At 35.7% G+C, this 25,820-nt stretch overlaps 1 protein-coding gene across 1 annotated transcript in view; it reads left to right on the top strand.

Moving 5' to 3' along the window:
• The window catches only part of IARS2 (isoleucyl-tRNA synthetase 2, mitochondrial), a 55,978-nt gene that overhangs the window by 8,557 nt on the left and 21,601 nt on the right, over positions 1-25,820 (top strand). Inside the window, exons 3-12 of the mRNA XM_045809637.2 lie at positions 5,233-5,392; positions 6,223-6,371; positions 6,457-6,506; positions 6,588-6,697; positions 6,780-6,870; positions 7,545-7,660; positions 10,666-10,835; positions 14,142-14,232; positions 15,656-15,807; positions 17,165-17,325. Of these exons, the coding sequence (XP_045665593.2) occupies positions 5,233-5,392; positions 6,223-6,371; positions 6,457-6,506; positions 6,588-6,697; positions 6,780-6,870; positions 7,545-7,660; positions 10,666-10,835; positions 14,142-14,232; positions 15,656-15,807; positions 17,165-17,325 (1,250 nt within the window). The remainder of the gene's footprint in view (positions 1-5,232; positions 5,393-6,222; positions 6,372-6,456; positions 6,507-6,587; positions 6,698-6,779; positions 6,871-7,544; positions 7,661-10,665; positions 10,836-14,141; positions 14,233-15,655; positions 15,808-17,164; positions 17,326-25,820) is intronic.

Raw genomic sequence — 25,820 nt, 5'->3', positions numbered from 1 at the left:
ATTTTTTAATTTTATTTAAGTAATCTCTATACCACACATGGGACCGGAACTCACACCCCTGTGATCAAGAATCTCATGCTCTTCCAGCTGAGTTAGCCAGGCGCCCCATTCTGGTGTCTTTTAAGACATTTTCATTTTCAAAAGTTTAATGATGATGTCTCTTGGTGTGGATTTTTTTGGATTTTTCATGTTGGACATCCTTCAGCTTCTTGAATTTGTAGGTTTATGCCCCTGACCAGTTTGTGGAGTTTCTGGCCAGTACTTTTTCATGGAGTTTTTCATTTATAACTAAAACAGTCTCCTTTCAGGACAGCAGTGACACCAGTGTTAGATCTTTTGTGATAGTCCTGCAACTCCCTGATTTCCATTTTTTCCCCTGTCTTTTCTCCTGTTTTTTAAATTGAGTAATTTATCATTCAGTCATGAAGTTTAGTGGTTCTTATCTTTGTCCCCTCCATTCTGCAGGCACGCCCATCCACTGAATTTCTATTGCAGTTACTGCTTCACTTTTAAAGTTATTTTTACTAATTTTTCACTTTTAAAATTTACATTTGATGTTCCAGTTATACCTCAAGTAAAAAAATACCATTTACTTTTTCTCTATACCTACAATTCTTTGAAGCTTTTTATTTTTTCATATTTTTCAAGTGTGGGCACAATTGCTTGCTTAACCATTTTTATCATAGTTGCTTTAAAATCTTTTTCATGTTATTCTAACATCTCTGTCATCTCAGTGTTGGCTATCTACTGACTCTCTTTTTTCATTCAGTTTTGGGTCTTTAGTGTTGGTATGATGAGTGAATTTTTATTGAAACCTTGACATTTCTGTATTTTTTGAGAGTCTGGATCTTCTTTAGACAGTCTGTTTTAACAGCTTTCACTCACTGACACCTCTCCAGCAGAGGAAGTGGGTCTGGCTACTGCCAGGTGGAGGCAGAAGTCCAGATTCCCCACTCGACCTCTTCTAACACTAGGGAGGGGAGCTCCTTCTTACTGCTCAGCAGGGTAGGAGTTCTGCTTCCCCCTAAACCTCCACTGTTACGGCCCAGCTAGAAAGTGGTAGTGTGCCATGTTCCTGCTCTGCATGGCCTCTACTGATACCAGGGGAGGAGAAGGTGGCCTTGTTACCACTGGGCGGTGGTGAACATCCCAACTCTGCATTAAGCCTCCTCTGAGCACGGCAGTGGAAACAGGGAGGGGTGCCTCATTGCTGCTGGGTGGGAATGAAAGTCCAGGCTCTCTACATGGTCTCCACTGACACTGTAGAAGGTCTCATTACCACCCATAGGGATGTAGTCCCCACTTGCTACTTGATTTTCTTTGACACCATCCTGGCTGGGGAGGAGGTGTCAAATTTTGTGACAAATTTGCAGATGTGGAAGTCTAGGCTCTTCACTCAGCTTTTGCTTGAAGGGGTGCCTGACTGGAATAGAGCAGTTAGATTTAACTTATACTGGTAGCCTATGCTGGATGTCCTTAATGAGACTTGATTAAGTCTAGGTAATGAAGTAGTATGGAATCTTGAACGAATCAGGTAGATATATCTGTACTGACATGAAAGATGTCCAAATATTATTAACTGAAGGAAGAAAAACAATTTTAAAAGTGTTACATTAGGATCTAATTTTGCAAAAAATTTTAAACCTAATATTCGTTATTTCTGGTACATTCGTATTTTTTTTAGAACAAGGAACCTGTATTACTCTTTTAAAAAAAAAACAACTTGTATTACTCTTATAATCATGAACAACAAAGAAAATATTTTTAAAAAATTTTAACATACTTAATGGCTAAAAGGTAAATCTGGGAAGTAAATGTGTTTGAATAGTCAAAATTTAAAGAAAGATCAAGGAACACATTGCTCTACCAGATAGGAATATAGTGCAGCGTTATTTGTTCTGATCAATAAAACAAAATAGGTGTCTGGACTAGTCTTGTCTATTTTAATGCATTCTTGTTACTTATCACACAGAAGCTTCAAGAAGTATTATCTTTGTTTTAAAGTTGCTCCTTTTAGGTTGTTTTCTGTGTTTTAAATTATTTAAGTATGACTTATCCATTTGTCTTTTGCAACTTTTCTGCTGCATGTGTTCAAAGAATTAAGACACTTTAATCTGAGAAAGTCTAGTTTCTTATTTTTAATATACCCAATAAGATCATATATTGTAACAAAAGTACAAAAACTCTATTGTTCCAGATTCTTTTGGTTGCTAGAAATAGAAAGGCAACTCTTGACAAGGTTAAGCAAAAATGGAAATTTATTGGCTATTTTAACTGTAGAGTCCAGAGATAGTTTCAGCTTCATTCATGGCTGGACCCAGGGGCTCAGATACTATTAGAGTTGGTTTCTCTCCATCTTTCACTGTTAAGCATGGTTTTCCCTTTTGATGCTCCCCTTACGCCCAGTCCCACCCCACACATTTCCCAACATTTATAGGTTTATATTCTCCCATCTTCTCTTTCCCAGCAATTCTTAACAAAGGTCCTGGAATTGACTCTTCTTGTCCTGATATATCACAAGACTATCCCTGAATCAGTCATTTTGGACTTGGGGATAGAATATGTTGAAGGCCACAGTGGGTTATGTGTCCACCCTTGTAGCAGGAATGGAGGGGAGTGAGCTCCACATGGATTGAGGGGAGAGAAGTTACTCTCTCAAAAACTGAGGCACCATACAAATCCACCTCTTACGTGCATAGTCGGAGGTTCCGTCAAAGACTTTGGGCCCTTTGGAACTAGAGGAAGAACAGTTCTTGCTTTTCCTCAGACCAACCTGGGTGGTCTCGCTTGCTTACCTCTACTTGGAATGCATTTCCCAGATATTTAAATGGCTCACTTTCTCATTTCCTTCATGTCTCTGTTCAGACGTCATCTCATCAGGCTTTACTGATCTTGCTCTAAAACAGCACTGCCACCACCACCGGCTCACGTGCTGTTTTCAAACCTTTAACGTTGCTTTTTCTTCATAGTGATTGAATATATTTATTTTCCGTCTTTCTTCATCAGAAGGACCTTGTCTCTTCTGTTTACTGCCATGCTCTGGGTTCTTAGAACAATTCTGGACATATAGTAGACATTCAAAAATATGTGTGTCAAACAAAGGAATACATGAGTATTGTATAGGAAAATGAAAGAGACAAAAGGAGAAATAAGGACAGAGGGTTATTGTGAACCAAAGAGACCAGTGGTTCTTAAACATATGGAGGAATGTGTTTGGGGAGGACTAATAAAACATTGTTTTTGCATCCTTGCTGTTCCTTTTACATATGCTTCACATATACCTTTTCCTACTAGGGACATTCTTCATTATTAGCTCAAATGATTCCATTCTGTTAACATGGTCAAAAGCATCACTATTCATTAGAAACAATGCAAGCTACAAATGTAAGCCATATAGGTAAGTTAAAATTTTTTAGTAGCCCCATAAAAATCAAAAAACAGATGAACCTTATTTTACTATTATATTTAACTTAGCATATCTAAGCTACCATTTTAATATACAGCCACTGTAAAACCTTTGTTGGAGATATTTCACATTTTCTTTGTACTCAGTATTTGAAATCTGGTATATATTTTATATTTATGGTCCATCTCAATTTGGACTAGCCATGTTTTCAGTGTCTCAGTAGCCAACTGGTGGCTAGTGGCTACTTTATAAGACATTACAGTCTATAGCATGTATGTACGCATTCATTTCTTCAACAGACACTTTATAGGGTAGGGCCAGATACCGTTCTAAATGCAGGGAGTTTACTGCTGAAGAAGACAGATGGGATTTTCAAGGAGTTTGTATTTTACTGGGAAGGGACAGATAATCAAAACAGTTTCAAATAAGAGTAAGTGGGATAGAGGTTATTTATATATGGATTGATTTAAATAATATACCTACTGAAAGTGTACAAATCTTTAGTATATATAATTAGATTAATTTCTATGTCCTGTGACTACCACCCAGGCCACAGGGCTTCTTCCTGCTGTCCGGTAAGAAGTTGGAAAGTTAGGGGGCGCCTGGGTGGCGCAGTCGTTAAGCGTCTGCCTTCGGCTCAGGGCGTGATCCTGGCGTTCCGGGATCGAGTCCCACATCGGGCTCCTCTTCTGGAAGCCTGCTTCTTCCTCTCCCACTCCCTTGCTGTGTTCCCTCTCTCGCTGGCTCTCTCTCTGTCACATAAATAAATAAAATCTTTAAAAAAAAAAGAAAAGAAAAAAAGTTGGAAAGTTAGATTTTAAGTGGGGGAAGTTGTGGGAGGAATGTGTAATATCTTTTCTACTTTTGATAGATGTGGAAAGGAGGAAATAATTTTCTGGACTATTGCATTGTTTCCTTTTGGGAAGAAGGAAATTGAGCTTGGAGCCAAATCTGTCCTTTGACTTTGATCTTCCATTTTATAATGGTAATATATTTTTAAAGGGCTCTGCTGCCCTCTAGTCTCTAAAATGAACTAAGAAGGGAAATCAGTTATAGAACTATACCTAGTGAAGAGATCTAGTGTTTTAGTAAGAGTTTTGTCAGTGTTAAGAGTTAACTGTGATATCCCATACTCTAAGTACATTATAAATTCTGCATTGATTATATATTATTTCTTGGCTGTGAATATAAATAATATTGGGTTATTCATGTTAATAATGTTTTAATAAGAGTAAAGCTGATTTATCACTGACTTATTTTTACTCTGGTTTTTAGGAGGTCAACATTGTTTCTTAAAAAGGCAGTATAGGCTGCTTTTCTGCATATTCCAACTTTACAAACAAATTATTAATTCTGGGCATAGTGTTTTTCACTTTAAAATCTTCGATTTGATTTGTTTTGAGTTAATGGCATTTTAAAACTTCAAATATGTTTTGTGTTTATGTAGAACTTGAGTTAGTAAGTTTAATAGGTTATTTTGTTTATAAAAATCCTTTTAAAATTGCACTTTCTCAGTGTTTTACAATGATATAAAGGAATATAACTAGGGCAAACTGTAAGAGACTCTTAGGTAAAAGAAACAAACTGAGGGTTGCTGTATGGGAGGCAGGTGGGGGGGCTGGGGTAACTGGGTGATGGGCATTGAGGACGGCACATGATGTAATGAGCACTGGTGTTATATGCAGCTGATGAATCCCTAAATTCTACCCGTGAAACTAATAACACACTATGTTAACTGAATTGAATTTAAATAAAAAAAGTTTTAAAAAAGGAATATAGGTCACATGCTTTATGTATGAATGACAATTATCATCTTATCTTTGCAGATTTTGAAGGATATAGCCAATCGATACCATATGATGAGAGGTTCCAAAATACATTTTGTGCCAGGCTGGGATTGTCATGGGTTACCCATTGAAATAAAAGTATTATCAGAACTTGGTGGAAAAGCTCAGAACCTTTCAGCTGTGGAAATTAGAGAGAAAGGTAAATAATCTGTTTCTGTTTTGAAATGATTATTCTTAAATGCTGGTTCATGGAAAAGCAGGGCTTAATTAAAGAGACTTTCTGTTGTTTTTTTGTTTTTTTTGGCTATAATGGGTTCTGTTAGAAACGAATTTTTGTCACAGAAAATTCAGATCTCGTTTAATTGACTTTTGTAAGAACTTATGTTCAGAGACTGAAGGAAAGATTTTTGAGCATTTCCAAGTCCATTTTTCAGTTCCTTGATCTTCATATTTTGTGCAATTATTATTGTGCTCAATGTTTTTATTTACTTTCCTGCCTGGAGCTTGTTGACCTCTATTTTGAGTATTAGACTAAAAGTCAGTTCTAAAACACATATTTTTTAAATTAATGTCATTTGATCCTTTAGTAGATTGGGTCAGGGAGGACTCTCTTGTTCTAAAACTATTACGTATTTACTGTGAAGATTTTTTACTTCACTGTAAAACATCTTATTATTGGCTTAAACTAGATGTACTCGTTACTTTTTCTGTGTATAACGAAATAAAAATCATTCTTTTATTTTTTCTCAAATTAAGAAATATGAAGAATATTTTTCCAGTTTATTTTTTTCTAAATGGAAGGTCATTGTATAAAGTCTGAAAAATATTTTTGAAATTCTAATTAATTTTAGAATTTGTTTTAGCTAGCTTCTGAACACATTTAACTTTCAAAATAATTTTCCTATTAAATACATTTTATAGTGTATACGCTGTGTACAATACCTCCATTTAGAGATCTACCTACTCAGCCATGTTTAAGAGTTTGAATTTATTGGTTTTCAAATGCTTTTCTTTCTTAATTTTTTTTAGCTAGATCATTTGCTGAAGAAGCAATTAAGAAACAGAGATCAGCATTTATTCGTTGGGGAATAATGGCAGATTGGACTAATTGCTATTATACATTTGATGGAAAATATGAGGCCAAACAGTTGAGAATTTTCTACCAAATGTATGAGAAGGTAATGAAGTATTTTTTTCCGTTGAGTATGTTAAATTATGTGTTATAAAATTCCAGCTTTCATATAATATATTTGTCTTTTTTAGGGCTTGATTTATCGATCTTACAAACCTGTGTTTTGGTCTCCCTCATCAAGGTATGTATGTGTTTTTGGTAGTTAAAGCAGAGAATTTTGTGAATCCCTCAGATATTTATGTCTAATATTCTTAAACCTTAGGACTGCGTTGGCTGAAGCGGAACTTGAGTATAATCCTGAGCATGTCAGTCGCTCAGTGTATGTAAAATTCCCTGTCCTGAAACCTTCTCCCAAGTTGGTATCTCTCATCGGTAAGATTTATTCATTGCTTGATTTTATTAAAGGTACGGAATTGTAACATTTGCTAGCATGTTTGAAATTTTATTTTCACAGATGGTTCATCTCCTGTTAGTTTTTTAGTCTGGACCACCCAGCCTTGGACAATTCCAGCCAATCAAGCTGTTTGTTATATGCCAGATGCAAAGTAAGTATATTACTGTATTTTTTGTTTTATCCACATACAGGATCAGTGCCATCATTACCGTTATTTTGGATTTATTTCATCTCATTGTTGTCTTAAAATTTAGTAAATTATAACTTAGTTCTTATGTTCATATAGCTTTTATTAAGCTTTAAATGATTCTGTTTAAGACCTCATTTCCAGGGGTGTCTGGGTGGCTCAGTTGGTTGAGTGTCTGCCTTGGACTCAGGTCATGATCCCAGGGTTCTGGGATCAAGCTCCGCTTTGGGCTCCCTGCTCAGCGGGGAGTCTGCTTGTCCCTCTGCCCCTCACCCTGTTCTCATGTGCTCTCTCACTCTCTCTCTCAAATAAATAAAATCTTTAAAAAAAAAAAAAGACCTCATTTCCAGCCTTTTTTTTTTTTTTTTTTTGGTGTACAGTAAAATCCCAATTTTATTATATTATGTTAGTCACCATACAGTACATCCCTGGTTTCCGATGTAAGGCTCGATGATTCATTAGTTGCATATATATTTCCAGCTTTTTTGAAAAACAAAACAAATGTAAGGGATGAAGTTCTTTGAAAGTAGTGCTTTTTTGATCTTAAATTTTCCTAAAATGATGTAAAATATTTAAAGTATTTTATGTGGCTTTTCTTTTTTCATTATTAGTAATTTTCTCTTTAAATTTTATTTTAGCTATGCTGTTGTGAAATGTTCCAGATCTGGAGATCTGTACATACTTGCTGCAGATAAAGTAACATCTGTTGCTTCTGCTTTGGAAACAACATTTGAGGTTATTTCAACATTTTCAGGTAAAGGTGTATAGGAATTCTGACCGTCACAGGCATCAGAATATCTGTTTGATTTGAGTTTACTACTTTGCTGAAAACGAATCAAAGCAGATATGGCCTCTACCTTTCTAGAATATATTTTACATTGATTATACTAAAGGAAGATATATATTAAACATGATAGAAGTATAGAAAATGTGAACATTGACAAAAGCACAACAGTATCTCTAGCACATATCCGATGTAAAATTAGATGAATGTCCTTTGAGCAATGTAGAATGTACAAATATCTTTTTAAAATTTTATTCAAAATTGAATCACTGAAAATTAACCTTTATCTGATTTAATCAAGGGTGCAGGAAGGAAATAAATATATATATATTTTGGTATATGATTTTAATGAGGAAATTTAATACATCCTGAAAATTATTCCAAAGATTGTATTTCAACAGAGGAATCCTTAGTAAGCTATAATTTGGGACTTCTAAAGTATTGACTGGTTTTGAAATATAATTATTAAAATTTGTGGAAGTTTAAAATCACTTTTGATCTATAGGGATGATACATCTTTGAGTTTCTTGAGTTTTTACCTAAAAAAATCACAGGTGCCTAGGTGGCTCAGTTGGTTCTGGCTCAGGTCATGATCTCAGGTTTGTGAGATTGAGCGCCACCCCCCCCCCCCGCCCACCCGTCAAGCTCTGCACTCAGCTCAGAGTCTGCTTGAGATTCTGTCATCCTCTCCCTCTGCCCCTCTTGCTCATGTTGTCTCCCTCTCTCTCTAAAATAAATAAATGAAATTTTAAAAATCACGTGAGTAGAATGAGTAGAGACCCCCCCAAAATGGAAGGATTGCCTAGCTAAATAAAGAAGTCTTCTAGGTGTATCATTTCAGATACAAGCCAATTAGAAGTTTAAGTAATCTTAACAAAAATAAAAAGGGTTCTATGTCAAAAACAGGAAAGAAGCTACAGAATGTTTGATATTTAATACCATTTGGTCCTTGTTAGTACAATACGTAAGTTAGAGGATCCAGTATAGTCTTTACTCCATACTCCCCGCCACCCCTTTTTTAGTCATGGAAGGTATTATAGACTTCATTGACAAGTTAAGATGTTGTTATAGAAGCTGAATGGCATTCTCACAAGGTTTTTGAAAGTGCTCTGGTTAAATTTAAGATCAACGTTCTAGATTGGGTAGTTCTTTCAAATTATTACTGTCAGAGAATCATTGGGTTGCCATTTTGAGCCACCGCATTCAGAGGAGCAGATATGCTTCTCATCTGTGGCAAGATAAACTGGTGAGAATTAGCTTATTACTAGTAGTAGGAATGTTGAACAGCTAAAATGGAATAATTTGTACAGGATAGCTTTTCTTTCCAGAAAAATATAAACTGTTTCTTATTGATCATTCAGAGATCTTTGTTGGGAAGTGAAGGAGAATATTAAGTGGTAAATACAGTAAGTATGGGAATAGAGGAAGGCTAATAGATGAAATTTACTTCGCCCTAAACCTTTAATTTCCATACTAAAAATGCATGAAAAGTACAACATAGGGTCATGGGGGACTGGTCTTACTTAGGAATCTAACTTAGAGAAGGGAATCAGAGTGAAAACTAAACAGATTTCTCTAAAAATCAGTGTCGACAGTTTTCTTTAACAGCATTATGAATTATCTTGGAAAAAATGCATCCTGAAGTATTCAAGTTTTTCTAGTAACTCAAGCATTTCCTAGGAATGAAATGCCAAGTCATCCAAGTCAAACAACAAGGAGAGTTTGTGATTTTTTTATAAAAGGGAGTTCCTTGTTACCAGTTATAAGGAAGTGTTAATTTTTCTCAACCCTATTGCTCGTCGTACTGTTTTAACCAAAATGAAATCAGCGACAGGGTTATCTATGAAATGTCAAAGCTACAAGATCTGTGGTGTTCTTCTGGTGATATGAATGGGTTCCTTTTTATTGCTCTACAGCTAGAAAAGAGGATTATAAAAGTGGAGACATTCCTCTATGAGGACAGATTTTTTTTTTTAAGTTAATACTATTTAGTTTGGAAAAATGAAGGATGACTTGTGGGGACGGTCTTAGGAGTAAGGGAGCCATTGACATTTCTTTAATTATTGAAGAGTAGATAGGGTGACACACTTATTTAGTACATCTTGGTGAATGTATAGGTAGAGCCAGGTAATCTTTTTAAAGTTTGGAGACTTATTTATTTATGTTAATTTTAGAACATGTGAACCCAAGTCAAGAAACAGTAGAGGTGGGAAACGTTACTGATGGTGTAGAAAAACTGACAGATGATGGGTATGATATATTATTAAAGGGGCTGAAGTTATATAGAACATTAGAGTCATACTTGCCCTGGAAGTTTAATTCAATCATTCATTAGCCATTTAACCTCAGGCAAATTGCCTACATTTTCTTGTTTTCTGATTTGTAAATTGCAGATAATCTTAGGTGTTCTGTAGTATTATGAAGACGAAATAAGAATTTTTGTTGAGTCCAGTACTCCGTGGGTACCTAGAGACTGTTAGGTATTATTTATCATCTCTTACCTTTTTAGGGTAACATTATGAAAAACAATAACAATGAATTCCCACAGAGACAGTGTTAGAACCTACTGATCATTGATCTGTTTATCTACAGTTTCTCTGTCCTTATGTTCCAGAAGGTGCATAGCCGTACATAAATTAGAGAAATCTTCTAGGGCCCATTTGAGTCACGTTACAATAATTGCTGATATTTTAAATCACTTACTTTGTGACAGGTATTGTGTGCTAAGGGCCCAGCATACTTAAAATGCATTACCTCAATTTAGCCTCATGGCAACCCTCTGAGGTAGGAACTGTAATTATCCACGTATTATAGATTCCTAAAGGTCACAGTGCAAGTAAAAGGGGAAGCGGAGGTTTGAGCCCAGTCTTGTTCCAGATCCTGCACCTTTCACCTGCTGTTCTGTTGCTGTTGTTGAAGAGGTAGAAGCGTTGTCATGTGAAATAAGTCTTAATTATGGTTTTCTTTCCCCACAGGTGTAGATTTGGAAAATGGTACTTGTGCTCATCCTTTAATTCCTGACAAAGCCTCTCCTCTTTTACCTGCAAATCATGTGACCATGACAAAAGGAACAGGGTTGGTTCACACAGCCCCAGCTCACGGTATGGAAGATTACAGTGTAGCGTCTCAGCACAGCCTGCCCACGGTACTTTGCCTCTTTCTTTCCTTTTTAATAATTGCTTTTGTAAAATTAAAGTGATAAGTCCTAACTAGCAAATTTATTTTTTGGTGATAAGCAATCACTTTTGTTATAATTAAGTTGTGAAATGCTTAGGTTTGTTCAGTACCCCTAGTGCCTTATTAATTCATACTAATTGAGAAAGATTTTCCTAACACAAAATCAGCACAAAATTAGAATTTAAAAAATACATATTAAGTGGGGACATTTTTTTTCTTTCAAAGTATAAATTCACATAGACAAATTACTTTTAGTTTCTGAAAAATGGCAGGTAGGTTTTACTAATTGAACAGTTTGGTTGTTTTTGTTTGTTTTTGTTTTTGTTTTAAGTAAACAGTCCTTCCTAAATTTACGTTACACATGCCAGTTAGGAAATTCTTCCATTTAGTTAAAGATGCATTGCAAAGTCAGCATGATATACGTACGTTGCCATAGACTGGACATTATTAATAGAGACCAAGTGAAAGGTGTTTTTAGTATATTTTACTTTTTCAAACATTATTTTATTTTTCCTCATGATAAGTGTACTCTTTAATTCCCATCCTGATGCCCCACCCACCTCCCCTCTAGTAACCATCAGTTTGTTCTCGATAGTTAAAGAGTCTGTTCTTAGTTCCTCTCTCTCCCTCTCTCTTTTTTTTTCCTTTTGTTTGTTTCTTAAATTTCACGAGTGAGAACATATGGTATTTGTCTTTCTGTGACTTATTTCATTTAGCGTTGTACTCTCCAGCTCTGTCCATGTTGTTGCAAATGACTTTTCATTCTTTTTATGGCTGTATAATATTCCAGCGGGTTGTGTATCTTCTTTATCCATTCATCTGTTGATGGGCATTTGGGCTGCTTCTGTAGTTTGGCTATTATAAATAATGCTGCAGTAAACATAGGGTGCATGTATCCCTTTGAATTCATGTTTTTGTGTTTTTGGGGGTAAATACCCAGTAGTGTGATTACCAGTTGTAGGGTAGTTCTATTTTTAACGTTTTGAGGAACCACCATGCTGTTTTCCAGAGTGGCCGCACTAGTTTGCGTTCCTACCAACAATGCGTGAAGCTTCCTTTTTCTCCACATCCTCACCAACACTTGTTGTTTCTTGTGTTTTTGATTTTAGCCATTCTGATAGGTATACAGTGATATACCCCATTGTAGTTTTGATTTGCATGTCTCTGATGATGAGTGATGTTGAGCATCTTTTCATGTCAGGCCATCTGGATGTCTTTGGAGAAATGTCTGTTCATGTCTTCTGTCCATTTTTAATTGGATTATTTGTTTTTTTGGGTGTTGAGTTTTTATAAGTTCTTTATATATTTTGGATACTAAGCCTTTATCAGATATGTCCTTTGCAAATATCTTCACCCATTCAGTAGTTGGCCTTTTGGTCTTACTGATTGTTTCCTTTAGTGTGCAGAAACTTTATTTTGATATAGTCCCAATAGTTTGTTTTTGCTTTTGTTTTAGGAGACATATCTAGAAAAATGTTGCTACGGCTAATGTCAGAGACGTTATTGGCTGTGCTCTCTTCAAAGATTTTTGTGGTTTCAGGTCTTACATTTTAGGTCTTTAATCCATTTTGAGTTTATTTTTGTGTTTGGTGAAAGGAAGTGGCCCAGTTTCATTCTTTTGCATGTGGCCATCCACTTTTTCCAACACCATTTGTTGAAGAGAGTCTTTTTCCCATTGTATATTCATTCCTCTTTTGTTGAGGATTAATCGACTACATAACTGTGGGTTTATTTCTGCGTTTTCTGCTCTATTCCATTGATCCCTGTGTCTTTTTTTAATGCCAGTAACATACTGTTGTAATTACTGCCACTTTTTAATATAACTTAAAATCTGGAGTTGTGATACTTCCAGTTTTGTTTTTCTTTTTCAAGATTGATTTAGCTATTAGAGGTCTTTTGTGGTTCCATACAAATTTTAATATTGTTTGTTCTAGTTCTATGAAAGTTGCTGTTGGTATTTTGATAGAGATTGCATTAAATCTGTAGATTGCTTTTAGTAGTATAGACATTTTAACACTATTTATTCTTCCAGCCCATGGGCATAGAATGTCTTTCCATTTCTTTGTGTCCTCTTCAATTTCTTTCATCAGCGTTCTATAGTTTTCAGAGTACAAGTCTTTCATCGCTTTGGTTAAGTTTATTCCTGGATACTTTACTGTTTTTGGTACAATTGTAATTGGATTGTTTTTGGTACAATTGTAATTGGATTGTTCTCTTAATTTCACTTTCTGCTGCCTCATTATTAGTGTATGGGAATACAACAGATTTTTGTACGTTGACTTTGTGTCCTGCGACTTTACTGAATTCATTCATCAGTTCTAGTAGTTTCTTGGTGGAGTCTTCAGGGTTTTTTTTATATATAGTATCATGTCATCTGCGAATAACGAGAGTTTTATTTCTTACGAGTTGGGATGCATTTTATTTCCTTATGTTGTCTAATTGCCGAGGCTAGAACTTCCAGTTCTGTGTTGAATAAAAGTGGTGAGAGTGAACATCCTTATCTTGTCCTGACCTTAGGGGAAAAGTTCTCGGTTGTTCCCTGTTAAGTATGATGTTGGCTGTGGGTTTTTCATATAAGGACTTTATTATGTTGAGGTATAGTCCTTCTAAACCAGCTTTGCAGGCAGTTTTTTTTTTTTTTTATCATGAATGGATGTTGTACTTTGTCAAATGCTTTTTCTGCATCTGTTGACATGATCCTATGTTTTCTATCTTTTCTCTTATTGATGTGACATATCACATTGATCGTTTTGCAAATAGTGAGCCACTTTTGCCTCCGGGACTAAATCTCAAATGATCGTGGCTTATAATTTTTTTAATGTATTGTTGGATTCAGTTTACTAATATTTTGTTGAGGATTTTACTTTTTTAAATTAAACTTGTGGAATGGGATGTCTGGGTGGCTCAGTCACTTAAGCGTCTGCCTTTGGCTCAGGTCATGATCCCAGGGTCCTGGAATCAAGCCCTACATCAGGCTCCTTGCTCAATGGGGAGCCTACCACTCCCCCCGCTTGTGCGCACTCTCTCACTGTCTTAACAAATAAATAAATAAAATCTTAAAAAAAAATAAACTTGTATATATTTTAATAAGACCTTTTGCCTTTTGTGATTTAAATGTATAAATCCACAAATTTCTGTTAACTGCGTAAGAAGTACCCAGATTTTCGATGTAATGAAAAACTATACTGAAATGTTTTATATATATTGTTTTGCTGGGGATCGTCATAGGATAAAATGTTTTGGTACTTCAGTTGTTGAAAATAACCCTTTGCAGGATTGCCTAGTGGATGAAGATGGAGTTTTCACAGATGTCGCAGGTCCCGAACTTCAAAACAAGGCTGTCCTTGAAGAGGGAACAGATGTGGGTGAGTCTTGTGTATGTTGTTGTTGTAAATATATATTTTCTGAAAAGAAGCCAGCAGCAACCTTTGCTGGCTGTTCTCCCATGTACACTTTCCTTAGAAACGAAAATCTAAAGTTGTATTTTATTTTGCCACGTGTTTTTTTTGTTTTTGTTTTTAATTTTTTTATTATGTTATGTTAGTCACCATACAGTACATCCTTAGTTTTTGATGTAGTGTTCCATGATTCTTTGTTGGCGTGTAACACCCAGTGCTCCATGCAATACGTGCCCTCCTTACTACCCATCACTGGCCTGTTTAAAACCGAGGTTGGGACTTCATCATCTTTTGCTTTGAGGTTGCTCTGTTTGGCGAAGCAAAGCAGGGCAGTCAACAGGGAGTGATATTATTTTAGGGCTATAGCGGAGTTAGTTTTGTGGCAGGATAACACCCAGCTTGAGGCTAGACGTTGACTCTGTATCAGACACTACTCTTTTTATAACCCCTGAAAATCACTGAGCACACGTTAGCATTGTTTATGTGTTTAAGCTCTTAGGGATCCTCCAGCCTTGACTTGGCTTTCTGACTTTTTATAATTATGGATCCAAGGACCAGGTACTGTGGAGATTCTTCTTTGCCCACACTAAGACTAAAGCTAATTAAATGTGGTATATTACTTACCTAGGACTACTGAACAAATTACCATAAATTTAGTAGCTTAAAACTCTAATAGAAATTTATTCTCACAGTTCTGGAGGCTGGAAGTCTGAAATCAGTGTTTTGGCAGGGCCACACTCTCAGTGTTCAGTGGAAGAAACTTCCTTGTCTCTTCCTAGCTTCTGGTGGCTTCTGGTAAACCTTAGCATGCCTTGCTTTATACCTGTATCACTCTGATCTTTGCCCCCATCGTCACATGTTCTTTGCTCTCGTGTGTCTCTCTGTATCGTCTTTTCTTATTAGGACACTAGTCATTGGATTTAGGGCCCACTCTAATCCAGTGTGACCTCATCTTAACTTGACTACATCTGCAAAGACCCTATTTCCAAATATGGTCACATTCACAAGTGCTAAGTGTTAGGACTTGAACATATCTTTTGGGAGGATAAAATTCAATCCACTATAGCTGGTTTCTTCTGGATTCTTTGGAGACCATTTTAAGATTCATGGTATGAAAGACTGTAACTATGAATTTCAAATGTAGAATTTTAGATATTATCCAATTTATCTTTCCTTTGCAGTGAAAAGCCACCTAATTAAGGTTTTAAAGTCTCTTCTTTTTTTGCCAGGAGAGTCCTAGATTATGCCTTTGACAGCTGGTAAGTGGCTGCTCTTACCAACTGGCACTTACTGGTCCAGGTTTAGTACTCCTGGGAATTAGAGAGTTAGTAGGATTTTCATAATACTTCTTAATTATGTCTAATATAAATTGTTACTGATTTTTTTCAAGTTATAAAGATGCTTCAGGCTTCAAAGCATTTGTTGAAAGAGGAGAAATTGGTACACAGCTATCCCTATGACTGGAGGACTAAGAAACCAGTGGTTATCCGTGCCAGCAAGCAGTGGTTTGTAAATATCACGGATATCAAGGCCACAGCCAAGGTATAAGAGACATCCTATTGTGAGTGTTGGGTTTTTATTCCCTCAGCATTAAAGGGTTGCTTGTGAGGCTGAGGTAGGGTTTGGGGAAAGGGAAGGATTGCTGCTATTATGATTTGGTGATTTGGTTTCATAAAATTACAGTTTTAGAAGGATCTGGGATTTCCGTTCCTTCATTATACATGTGTGGCTTAAAGAGGTTAAGGGGCGTGTCAAAATTTCCTGCCCAGTATGGTGAAAGTGGTATAGAATTAGGATAGAACTGAGTTCGGGAAGTGGTTTAACCTCTTAGAACCTCAGTATCCTCATCTATATGGAGTTGATAATAATGCCTACCTCGTGGGGTAAGTGAATAAAAGCTCCAGAACAGTGTCGCACATAGTAAACATTCAGTAAAACTCTCTAAAAACCCTGTGCTTCCTTAAGTTTGAAATTGCAATCCATGTGAAAAATTGTTGCTTTGAATTAACAAATACTTTACAATGGGTATTCTAAATACTAATACATATTCGAGCTCTTTCATTCACTATAAATATGTATTCGTGTGTCGTAAACAACAATTCTATTGAATGAAAGAGCGCAAATATCTACTTGTTAATCAGGCTGATAATGAAGATATTTTACTTGACTGCTTTCATCTTAACATATAACTGCAATGAATTGGTTTATTTGTTGGCCTGGCAATTTGAAGCTCTGCAAGCAATTTACATTTTCTGGATTTGTATAGAGTGGGCAACTGGAGATTATTACTGGACATTTTCCTATACAATTCATCTTTTGGTAATTGACAAATGATTGAAATAAAAAACAGCTTTTTGTGGGGCTGGAGGTAGGGGGAGTTCTTGAGAGAGAGTAAGTAAATAGGAAGTAATTGTGACTTTGAGAAAGTGTTTTCTGTGTTGTAAACCATTACTATGTGAAATTAGGTTCTATTGTAATCCTTGCTTATAAATAACCTAGAACAGTAGCTCATTTTTTAAGTACCTAAAAATTATCATTGAAATCAAGTTTGAGTGGATTTTAACTACAGTTTAATGAAGTTTAATGCTTCTGCTAACCTTGTTATAGGCAGTTTTGTTCTAGGGTGCTTGGAAGTTAGTATACAATCTCTTATCACATTCTCTAATGGTGAAGTCCGCTCTTGATGTTATTTATTAGATCCTTTGTGGCCCTTTTTTAACTTTGCTTCATTTGGTTTGAAATCTGTTGTTTTTTAGTTCAGTTTTTTGGCTCTGGGAAGGGAGACATATGAATGACTATAAACATCCAAAATAAAGAATCATTAGGATTAAAGTCATGGCAATTCTGGAAGATTTGTCCTGCTTACTCTCACTGGACTTGATTTGTGAATCAATTGCAGGAATTGTTAAAAAAAGTGAAATTTATTCCTGGATCAGCACTGAATGCCATGGTTGAAACGCTGGACAGACGGCCATATTGGTGCATATCAAGGCAAAGAGTTTGGGGTGTTCCAATCCCTGTGTTTCATCACAAGACAAAAGATGAATTCTTGATCAACAGGTAAAATTCTTCCTACATTTTTCAGCATTTTTAAGTGAGCTGTGTTTTCTTCAAAAGTAGAGAAATGGACTGTTGAGAATTGATACATGTTAAATCATATATTCAGTCTTGTCGGGGGGAGTAAAATATAATTTCAACAAGGTGCTTTCATATGGTTGAAATTTTAACAATTATATTTTTTCAATATGGATACTTAGAAGCAGAGGCTCTGATACTTTTTCCATGGGAATTCATTGTTTCTGTGCGCCTGTAGCATTGTGCTAGAATCAGGTGTCAGGAATCCAAAGATGAACAGTGTTCAGGAGGGGATCCTGGTATGCAATTTTTCTTTAGGAATTGGAACCCCTCTCTTACTTTAGGCTACTGTCTTGTTCTTTCTTTCTTTTTTTAAATTTTATTTATTTATATATTTAAGAGAGAGAGAGCGTGCACAATCAGGGGGAGCAGCAGAGAGGGAGAAGCAGGCTCCCACTGAGCAGGGAGCCCGACACGGGGCTCGATCCCAAGACCCTGGAATCATGACCTGAGCTGAAGGCAGATGCTTAACCCACTGAGTCACCCAGGTGTCCCTAGGCTACTGTCTCTTTCAATAGAAATGACATTATGTAATTATAGATCCTTTAAAATTTAAGAAACTGTAATATAGTTAAATGCACAAAATTACAGTTATTCTAGTGATGATTACCTTCCCAACTATTTCTTCCCTTTTCCTTAAGGTTTCTTTCTTTTTTTCTTTTGAAAAGATAATGTATGGACATGGTGAACAGTTCAGGGTAGAAAAGCTTATATGGTGGAAAGAAGATTTTTTTCCTAATCCAGACGCTAGACTCTCCTTGAGGCAGTGAACAAGACTGACATGGGCCTTGCTTTGAGGTGATAGCGAGATCATAGTGTAGCTAGTTTATCTTCTAGTAAATTAGGGAGGTTTTCGGTATTGCTGTTACTAACAGATATGAAAAGGGGAATATTAATCATTCCTTTTAGGAATACATCTTTATTGCTTGAGGATCCAGTGAGGTTTTTGAGGGCATGGAAACCAGGAAGGAATGACTGGGAGTTCAAGAGACTGTAGACGTAGAGTTGAATGCCCCTACTTTGGGGTTCGTCAGAATGTTTGTGAAAATGTTCTACTTCTCGTTGTCAGCATTATCAGTGTTTCTTTGGGTGGTCCTTTTATGAATGTATGTATTTTAGGATTTTTTTAAAATGTTGATTAAAGTGGGCTGGGGTTTTTTTGTTTTAATCATCTATAGCCACATATTAGGTAGCTCTTAGTGTTTTTTTGTGCGAAAGTTACTTTTCAATTTACTGTTTATTTTTAAAGATTATTTGAGAGAGAGAGAGCCTGTGCGCGTACGAGTGGGGTGGGCGAGGGGGAGAGGGAGAGAGAGAATCTCAAGCAGACTCCCCACTGAACACAGCCCGATGTGGGGCTCAATCCCATGACCCTGAGATCACAACCTGAGCCGAAATCAAGAGTTGGACCCTTAACCAACTTAGCCTCCCAGCAGCCCCAGTTCCTTTTCAGTTTAAATGCACATTTTATCATTGCTTCATGGGTGATCTAACACCTTATGGCCACATGGCTCAGGGAAGAACTAGAGGCTATGCTCTGCCTTGGGCAAATACCAAACCATAAAACAGCTCATTTGCTTTATTCACAGAGGATATGGCATTTGAGTAGGGGCTTGAGGATTAGATAGGAAACAGGGCAAAGTATTTTGCAAGTAGAGGGATCAGCAGGAGCTGAGGGCTTGGAAGGGGAGAGCATGGCACCTGTATAGGAACCGTACTAGGACTGTGGGGTGTCGAGAAGGGTTTTAGATAAATGCCAAGAAAGACTGGTTGAGGCAAACGGTAGTTGAGTCTCAAATAGTAAGTTAAGTAGTTTAAACTTTTAAATAGGCATGAGGAATGAGAGTATATTTTAGGAAAAGAAACTGGAGGTTAAAGGCCAGGAGGTCATTGTAAGGCTACTTCAGTATTATTACTTCATTTGGAGAGCTAAGGAAGGCTCTTTGTCCTGAATATTGTTGCTCACATTGTTCTTATAATTGAGAGCATGTTCAGAAGTGAGCCACTGATACCTTAATACCTTAAAGTTCAGATAAATTTACACAAGTATTGTTTAAAATTCCACACTGTAGAGTTTTCTTTTAAGGAATGTTTATAAGGCACTGTCATTGTTTCTCTCTCTCTTTTTCTTTTTAAGCATTTAAAAATGCTTAAGGCATTTTTAGGGAATTTCCTCAAAGTGGTTCAGGTGGTCATATGTATGTATTAGTAAGGAGCAAATGGGTTTATTTGACCATTATTTAATCATGACAATAAAATGGTACATAAGTCGATTGGTGGTCACTAAGCTAGGTAAAATAAATGTGAGCTTTGTCAGAAAAACACAAGCAAATTTTCATCAGGTGTTATTTGTATTTTATTTATAGTTGATATATTCATACGATTATGTTACAGATTGTTTTCCGTGCGTCTCCCATTGTGTTGCTTGCATGATGCTAATTGAACTCTGATTTTGAAGTAGAAGAGGTATACAGAATGTTGGCCTACAAAAATGACAGACAAACTTAGCCAAATTGTCTGTCAATTCATAGGTCATTTTCCTGTACACCGTTTCTTAGTGATGACTCTTATCTTCTTTCTTTGTCGGGTCCTTCGTGTGACATGACACTTGATTTAGGAAGACAGATATTAATTCTTAATTATTTGCCAGTTTTTTAAGATAGCATGAAAGGTTATCTTTTTTCCTCCGTAAGCAAGTCAGAATCAAGTGACTATGATTTTCTGTCTTTCTGGGGTCTGTGTGTTGTAGTGTGTTTGGTCACCATCAAAAGTAACAGCATCTCCACTGGAAATTAACATACAGTCCACATGGAGTTGCTGTTACACTTGATAACCCCATTAAGCACACCAGAGATTCCTTCTGCTTTTCTGGATGAAAGTCTGTAAGTTAAAGCCTTAATTATACTGTGTCACAGAAGAAAATCTTGATTTATTCACACTCTAAATAGGTTTAGAGACTGGTAGGTTTGAAACTCTGATGTTTAATTTTGGTTTGAATGAATGTTCTCATCTGCACTTTATAGTCACATTTGTATTTGCCCAAGACGTAATTCCATTTCTGACTTTAACATTGATTTTTCTGAATCTGCCATTATAATTTAGGTAGAAATCTATTCCTAGTTAATAAAGGTAAATACTGTTTAGCATTAAAAAAGGTAAAACTTGGGAACATTTGCCACCTAGAAAGAAAAAGAAGTTGTTTATTTTGGATGATTATATCAATTCAGCAGTATTAATACAATAATCTGTGTGTTTAGGAAACTTAGCCCCTGATTTCTAGAAATTATGAGAAAATTACTAGAAGCAATCAAGGAATTTCCAGTTCAGCTTGAGTGCTAGTTTTTTTGTGTGTTTTTTTTTCTTAAGATTTATTTATTCATTTTAGAGAGAGCGTGCAGGAAGGAGGGGCAGAGGGAGAGAGAACCCCAAGCAGACTCCCTGCTGAGTGCCAAGCCAGATGCGGGGCTTGATCCCAAGACCCTGGGATCGTGACCTGAGCTGAAATCAGGAGTCAGATGCTCGACTGACTGCCTCACCCAGGCGCCCGAGTGCTGGCTTTAACTACCTTTTGCTCATGTTAATAATAATGACATTTGGTGACAAAATTTTATAATGTTCATTAAATTAAAAAAATTTTCTCCAAAATTGTTTCCTGGAGCCTTTAAAACATAAGTATTAAGATTAAATTAAAAATAGAATCCCCCCTTCAAATTTCATTGTGTTCTAGAATTAAATGTATAAATTTAGTAAATACATTAGAAACATTTAGCCTCTTACCTCATTCTTATTCCAGTAACTTGAAGAAGAAAAGTTGTCTTATAATCCTTAATATTTTTCCTTTAATAAAGACAAAACACAGGAAACAGTAGAATGACAGCAACAGTTTCTTACTTAGTGATCTTAATGCTCCTTAATTTCTGATTAACACGCTAAATAAGCCTTTAGCTCAGTTGATATCAAAGTCTAGAATGATTGGATGGTGTTACTACCCAGTGGATTTTCACTGGTTGAAACCTAAGGAGGGACACGTCATGCGTGTGTTTAGATAAGGCCCTTGCATAAAGTACAAAGTTTTATGACGGATTTATTGCTTTATGAAATAACAGCATTAAAATGGAAGTATATAGATTATGTACTGATAAGTGGTTTCACCCACTTTTATCAACAGTAATTGAGACCGATCTTTAGGTTATAAGTTAACTATACATTTGTGTTAAGTATAGGATATTATTAACATAAGGGAAGAATTCTTAAGTTTCCAAAGACAAATTTTGACTTTTTCCTTATATTTTTTCCTGAAAAATATTCAGTTATCACTAAGAAATACGAATTGTTTTTAAAACAAATATTGTTTAAAATTGTTTTTAAAACTTTTTAAAGCATAATCTCTGTTTCATTATAAACAATTACACTTGTAAAATATTTATCTGTAAGGAAATAAGGCTAATGTCTCTTGTGTAAAGATAGATATGTAAGGATGTCTCATACAGTTGATGATAAAGGACCATGGTGATATAAAGAAATACTCTAAGTCACTTTTGGAAGAATGAACGTGCAGCCATAAAAATGCTAGCTTAGCTCCTAATAATTGCCTAGTTCCCTACGTATGAAAATCAAATAAATGTAGCCCATCCTGATATTTGGCTATTTCTGGGTTTTTGCTACACCATTAGACTGTCTTTTAAGCACTTGTGTAGCATTTACTTGTATTTCTTTTCCAAATTATCCTTGCAGATTTTGTTTGAACTAACATTAAATTTATCTTTATTTTACAATCTGGGATAGTTACCTCAAGTTTGTAGGTCACCAGTATATGTTTATTTTCATTGAAAATTTTGTTTTTAAAATTCTCTTCCACAATTTTTTAGGGTCATTCAGACCCTCACAGTACAAGTCAAGAAAAAGTTCTCATTTTGTGGTACCAAATCTGTGCACTTAGATTTTTATTTGTTTAGATTGTGAGAGTGTTGTCTTTGAAGTCTGCATTCTTATTTATCATAAATTTTGTTCAGGTTTTTAAAAAATTGTGTTCAGTTTTTATCCTCGAACTCCAGAATTATCTCTAGCTTCTTTTCCTCTTTTCAAAAATACAAGTAATATAACGTTCTAAGATCTCAAAACAGAATTGAGTTGCAGAACATAATGCTTATTAAAGTACATTTAGTACATCGTATTTTCATATTTCATGATATAAAGTTAGGAAGCAAGTCTTGCTCTAAATATTCGTGAGACTTGCTCTGTTGATGAGGCAGACCTTCTTCCTTCCCCTCTTTGAAGTGTTTCATGTTTCTTTTGGATACATTGAATAAAGTATTCTTTTGTCCAGCTTCATATGCATATGTTATGAGGGAAGATACTGGGTCACTTACACTACATAAAATGTGTAGTTTTACTTATGACAGCTTTTTAATTAACTGCTGCAGGATTATTTTCGTTAGTGTAGATAACACTGTGTGGTTATGTCATTTTTAATAAGTATTGTTAGGTAAACTAAAAGAAAAACAGTCAAATAAACTTTCCTCCTCACTGAAACAAGAGACTTACCAGTTTTTTTTTAAGTGTATTTGCAAGTAAGATGTATATAAAATGCTTCTTACACTAAAAAATTGTATATGTGAGTGAGTTACTAAAATCTTTATAAGAAAATATAACAAAACTTCAATTTTGGTTAGACTAGAGATGGGTCTCTAAACTTGGTAGGATTTTATAGTTGCCTTAATAGCTTGTCAGCTGCACAACTGGGCTCTTTATTGTTTGGTACCTTTAGTTACGGTTCTAAAACTTCATTGAATTATCTGCTGTTTAGGGATATAAAAAAAGAACTTGGTCTCATTAGAGGCGGATTTGGTCTTCTAAAATGGATGGGCATCATCTATAATTTTAAGGTTACTGAGTAAAATACTAGGACTTTATCTTTTTTTAAGAATAAAATTTTTCACACAGCCTTCTTTCTGACAGCTTTTCCCAGTGTTCACAGAAACTGAAGCTCAGAAAAATACTATGATGTATTCCTGTCAGTACCTAATAATTCACAGGTAGAATCTGGTCTTTGGACTGGGTGCTTGTTCTGTCAACACTCTAATCTCTGGAGACTGACTGGTTCCCTAACTTCATCTCTGGGTCAGGGGTTCATTGTGCATGGGGTAATAGAGTCTTTTTGCCTTTGCAAACCCCAGAGAACAGGAGTGTGAATTTACAGTTACAGTGGCTGTCTTGATAGATGAGTTAGAGAAGCTGAATAGGGAAGTAAAAACAGAATTGAACCATGATTTCGGGCACACAGTTTTAAGGCCTGGCATTAACTATGTTACTTATGTAGGCTCATGACTGAAGGAACCCCAAGGCAGGGAACAGTGTATCTGTCAGGGGCTATTAAATATTTTTTTCTGTGTCTCTAATTAGATAGTGCTTGTAAAGTGCTTTGAAAAATGCAATGTGTTAGGTATACACCTAAATGCCTTTATTTTGATTAATAATATTAATCCTGATAGCTCTTCCTTATTTCCTAAATTAATATGAAATCTGAACCCTTTGCTTTTAATTTTGTGTTATTTTTTCCAGTACATTCTATTTATTTATTTCCAGTACATTAAAAACTGTTTTACTGTTTTATTTTACTGTTTACCTAAAGTTACAGTGTAATGATAACATTGTAAAAATAAGAAGTCAAAATGACACTCATACTTAGAATCCTTCTTTTCTGTGATAGTTTCAGAATTGATACAAACATCATATCTACTGTAATTGTGTCTGTATAAATGTACTTTGCCAGTATCTGTGTAGAGGGGGTTCTTTTAGAAAAATAGCATTAGGTTATTCATATTTTCTTTTCCAGTATATTCCTATTTTCTTAACTGTTAAAAGGTTCTGTGCAAACTATATAAGATAGTAATATGTAACTAAATATTGTCATATAACTAGGTATTGCACAAAGTTTTTATGGTTTCCTATCACTGAAGTTTATCTTTCTTGTTAAAGTCCACTGAAAATGCATGACTACAAGAAATATGGACTTGTGCCCATTTTAACATTATTGTTTTTCTTTAAAATAGATGCTGATAACATTATACATTTTCAATCCATCCTTCCTAGTATACAAACTTAGGTATTTCGAATTTCTGTTTTGAGAGCCTGTCTAATTCATCATACCCATTTGATTTTTGCTTCCTACAACAGTTTTTTCATAAACACTTTATCTGTGAATTACCAGACCAAGAGAGGTTAAATGATTTGCCCTGCATAGTCATGATTAGTGAGAAGCAGATCCAGATTAAGAATGTAAAGCTTTTCCTGTGCACTACTCTTTGCACGTACTTCGATTCTGACAGGCCTGCGGTTAATTCTTAGTTATTTGCATTAATGGAATGTGGTAGAAAGGGCATGTGTTTTGGTAATTGGTTAACAAAATTACTGTCTAAATTTACCTGACTTCAAAGAATCAGTTTGAATAATAGCTAATGCTTCAAAGAATCAGTTTGAATAATAACTAATGCTTATAATATAATACTTACTAGTATGTGCCAGATACTGTTCTAGGCATTTTATATATAAGCTTAATTAATATCCGTAATAGCTGTCTTGACGATGCTATTATTATTTGCATTTTACGAACAGATAGAGAAATATTAAGTGTTGTGCCCAGGGTCACATAACTAGTGAGTGGTAGAGCCAGGAACTGCACCAAAGCTGTGTGGTTCCAGGGTCCATGGTCTTGACCATTGTCTGTCCCCTGACTCAATGGAAAGCAACTAGAGGAAGTTGTAATGTCAATAAAGCTGTGATAATAAATTAAAAGTACATTATTCCTGTGAGAAAATTTAGTATAAATTTTCCCTGATTTTAATTTTCAAATAATTTATAATTGTGTATCTTCCCAAAGATGTGGTCAGTTTCAGTATTCATTTGATGTGTATTAATTGGCTTTTTACTGTATGTTGGGCACCATGCTAGGTTTTTCGTGGATCATCTCACTTAGTTTACAGGCAGTGGGAGGGGAGTGTCTGGGATCGCTGCAGTGTAAGTTCCATTAGTGCGGATACTTCCATTTCCTCAAACAGTGATATTGGAGGTTCTCAGTCAGTATTTTTGAACAAATGAATTGTATTCTCCTTAACGGAGGGAACAATCAAGACAGAAACGTCTTAGTACTTGTGCATGGTGGTACATGAAGTTTTAGTACTTTTGCAGGGTTGTACATGTAAAAAGTGGCTGAGTCAGGATAGAGGCCTGGATACCTGTTGTTTAAGTCCGTGCTCTAGTGTGGCCTTGCCTCTTACGCAGGTGAGTTTGGACTTAGTCCTGTAAGTGCTGGAAGTTTTGGAAAGGGGATTGTTGTGATAAAAGCAGCTTTAGGAATACAGTGCTGTCAAAGACCTGTCGTTTAAATTAAAGAGTGAGGGGCTCCTGGGTGGCGCAGTCAG

Source organism: Ursus americanus, chromosome 2 (genome assembly GCF_024610735.1).
Source record: "Ursus americanus isolate L20-20 chromosome 2, mUrsAme1.1.p, whole genome shotgun sequence".
Lineage (NCBI taxonomy): Eukaryota > Metazoa > Chordata > Mammalia > Carnivora > Ursidae > Ursus > Ursus americanus.
The sequence above is the reverse complement of the archived record's forward strand: the minus strand, read 5'-3'. Positions and strand labels throughout refer to the sequence as shown.